The sequence below is a fragment of the Trypanosoma grayi genome, assembly GCF_000691245.1.
Source record: "Trypanosoma grayi strain ANR4 Tgr_2442_V1, whole genome shotgun sequence".
Lineage (NCBI taxonomy): Eukaryota > Euglenozoa > Kinetoplastea > Trypanosomatida > Trypanosomatidae > Trypanosoma > Trypanosoma grayi.
The window spans coordinates 1-685 of NW_008828060.1; the positions used below are offsets into that span (position 1 = coordinate 1).

The following is a 685-nucleotide window of genomic DNA, read 5'->3' on the forward strand; positions in this document are numbered from 1 at the left end:
GCAAGATTTGGGGAGGCCCTCTGAAAAAGGCATATGAAGAGTTGATGAAGGCCGCTGAGGAAACCGAGAAGATGTTGAAGAAGGCATTGGAAGAGGCACCTACTGTAATCACCAGAGCTACTGCGGCGTATGATGGCGCCGAGAATGCCTCCAAGAGTGCCGTGTTAGTGATGCAACTCCTGGAGAAGGCATTGACCCAGGGGAAGAAAGGAGTCAAGGAGGCTCCAGCGGCATCGCAGGATCGTTCCCCCGCGCGTACCTTTACAGGACAGACGCACGGAGACTCACACAACATTGGTCATCGGCAGGGACAACCCAGCAGTCCTTCCACTCCACGACAGCACTCTGCACAGCAACAGGCCCCCAACCCCACTGAGGGTGCGGGGTCGCCCTCAGACACTTCTAAAAAGAAGTCGGATGAAATCTCTTCGACAAGAGTGAGGGGAAATACCGGAGGTGATACAGACAAGGCGAGCACCTCCACAGTCAGCACACAAGCTCATAGTGCCACACAAAGCAGAGAAGAAAAAGATGATGCTGGCGCACCGTTGACAGGACCTAACAGCAATGCAGACACTACCCTGCGCGATGTTTGGAGTGCGGACAGCAGCGTCAGTCCTTCGTGGGTGCGCACACCGTTGCTGCTGGTGGTGGGTGTGCTGGGCCTCCTGGCTGTGTGCTGAGG

General features: G+C 56.1%; 1 protein-coding gene across 1 annotated transcript; it reads left to right on the forward strand.

Annotated features, from left to right (window-relative positions):
* Window positions 1-44: 44 nt before the first annotated feature.
* Window positions 45-683, forward strand: DQ04_24421000 (hypothetical protein; the record flags this gene model as incomplete). The annotated part of the gene is made up of 1 exon (XM_009318230.1): window positions 45-683. One exon carries the CDS (start codon window positions 45-47, stop codon window positions 681-683), a length of 639 nt encoding a protein of 212 aa, XP_009316505.1.
* Between the last annotated feature and the right edge of the window lie 2 nt (window positions 684-685).